This window comes from Pteropus vampyrus, unplaced genomic scaffold, assembly GCF_000151845.1.
Source record: "Pteropus vampyrus isolate Shadow unplaced genomic scaffold, Pvam_2.0 Scaffold369, whole genome shotgun sequence".
Taxonomy (NCBI): Eukaryota; Metazoa; Chordata; class Mammalia; order Chiroptera; family Pteropodidae; genus Pteropus; species Pteropus vampyrus.
In genome coordinates this window covers 43,921-46,224 of record NW_011889150.1, presented here as the reverse complement: position 1 = coordinate 46,224, position 2,304 = coordinate 43,921, and the positions used below count along the sequence as shown (strand labels likewise).

The window sequence follows — 2,304 nt, the reverse complement described above, 5'->3', positions numbered from 1 at the left end:
GGCCCCAGGGCCTCCCACCCGCTCCGAGGGCAGCAGCCCCGCCCACCCGGCCAGGCCCGCCAGAACCAGCCCACGACCTCTGGGAGCTCCCCAGGAGTGCCGCTGTAGGAGCGAGGGTCAACCTGGCGGGGAGAGCACGCTGCAGGATGTGGACCGGCCACTTGTGAGGTGGCCACATGGCCCTGACCTCCCGGCCCTGCACGGGAAGGAGCAGAACGCAGCCCACAGGTGGTACACACGTGGCACTGGGCACCCCGCACCTGCCCCACCAAGAACTCGCCCGCACCGCTGTGCCCCACCGGTGACCCGGCAGCACCGAGGGGGGACAGACACTCGTCCCACCGGAGCTCCCTGACGGCACCCCAGCACCTAGCAGTATGTTCCCCGGACACCGGAGGGGAGGACCCTCATCCCATGCTGAGGCTCTTTACAAAGTAACTCGGGATGTCTTAGCCTCGGACAGGTCGCCCAGACACAACATCTGATCTGTAGCCGGACCTGAATCGGATCAGGAGAGGCCATAGGGGACATTCCCGGACGACTGAAGAAGCGACACCTCTGGCGGAGGAGACAGGCCAGGTGTATCGGCGGACGTCCCAGGCTGGTTCCCCGGGTCGCTGGGACAACGGCAGACGCGTGCAGACACGTCTGCTGGCCTGGGTCATGGAGCCACAGCTAGGCCTTACGTAGGTCAGCACAGGGGAGGGCGGCCTCTGCCTGTCCCTGTCCTCTGTCCACGTGCCTAGGTGAAGGGCACCTGCGATTTCTTATATGGCAAAGTAAGTTTTTTCCGTAGTTCAGTAGAAAGCCTTGGGGACGCGTGAGGGTGGAGGTTCTGTCCGGTGCGCGCTTTCCCACTCTGTTCTCTGGGACATCCTCCGTTTCGTCACCCCCCGGTTTCCTTAGGGACGTTCTGGAGGACGCTGGCCGAGCCCTCTGCCCCTCAGTCACTTCTCCTCTGGCCTGCGGTGTGGGGACCTGGGCTCCGTCCGCAGACATACTGGCTGCTTAGGAGCCGGGCCTGCTGGAGGGGCCTCCAGGTCCCTCCCTGTGGGGTCTCCCTCGGGTGGGCGGCACAGCGCCCCTCCTTCCCCCACACCTGCTCCCACCTGGTTGGTGCAGACACTTTGGCACAGCTGTCCCCGTGGGGCCCGTGGAAGGGTGCCTCCGAGCTCGGCGTGGCATGCCTCGTGCGGGTCCCAGGGCTGGCTGCAGCCTGCAGCCGCCCAGTCCCCTCAGTCACCCCTCCCAAGGTGGCAGGTTCCCTGGCCTCGTCTTCCTTTCTTGGTGTGACGCTGGCTCTCCTGGCCTCTGGCTTGTCCTCTGTCCCTTTGTCTGTGGCTCCCTCCCTGGCCTCTGCATGCTGGCTCTGAGAGCCTCGCATAAACTTCTGTGCCCAAGGCTTCAGCTTTCTGTCTGCGAGGTCCTTCCCGATGGCCATTTCCAGCCACGCCGTCTCCTGCATCCCCACTCGGCTGCCCTTCTCAAGGGACATCGCACAGGTCCTCCGGGTGCTTGGACCTTAGCCTCTCTGAGCTGGGCTCCACCTGCCCTCCCCGCCCAGCCTGAACGTCAGGGGCTTCCACTCACACCCCTCAGCCGCCAGGGGCCCTCGCTGCCCCCCAGCCCCGCCTTCATTGTGCCTGGACCGAGGCCTAGCTGAGCCCCGAAGTGTCACTTCCCTGCGGTGCTCCCCAGCCCCCTCCAGTTCGTCTGAGCCTTAGGGTCTCTCTGAGGCACAGGCAGGGCTGTGCCGCCCCCTTTGAGCAAACAGCTTCTGGCGCCTGAGGTCTAAAGGGTGGGGTTCGTGGTACTGGGAGCTTTCTAAGCCTGGGCTCTGTCCTTCACCCTGAGGTCTGAGCCCCTGTCTCTGTCCAGGGTGCTGAGATCTCAGCCCACGCGGGCGGGGGGCGAGAGGTCTGGGGCGTGGGCAGCTGGTGAAGCCGAGAAGGAGCAGACACAGGCATCAGCACTGTTTCTCCAGTCTGGACAGGGTTACACCGGGAGGGACCCGGGTAAGGGATCAGACCAGACACGTCCGGGACTGGGGTGGGAGATTCCCAGCGGCTGCGTGTGAAGAGGGGGACTTGTCGGTCCCCGCTTCGTGGCCAGGCGCAGGCGGGGGTGGGGTGGACACCTGTGACTTCATCGCTGTTCTTTTGCCGGGCATACAAAATGCTAACTAATAAACGCGTGCGGGACGCGGCCTGTTCCTGCCCCGGGTGGGGAGGACGGCGCGGGCACCCGCGGTGTGCGGTACATGCCCGCGCCTGGTGCCTGCTGGCCTTGGCTCCGCCGAGGACG

The 2,304-nt window shown here is 65.5% G+C and overlaps 1 protein-coding gene across 1 annotated transcript in view; it reads left to right on the top strand.

Moving 5' to 3' along the window:
* Nucleotides 1-2,304, top strand: part of LOC105305213 (histone deacetylase 4) — a 211,788-nt gene that overhangs the window by 173,000 nt on the left and 36,484 nt on the right. Inside the window, exons 8-9 of the mRNA XM_023523003.1 lie at nucleotides 493-686; nucleotides 1,879-2,015. Of these exons, the coding sequence (XP_023378771.1) occupies nucleotides 493-686; nucleotides 1,879-2,015 (331 nt within the window). The remainder of the gene's footprint in view (nucleotides 1-492; nucleotides 687-1,878; nucleotides 2,016-2,304) is intronic.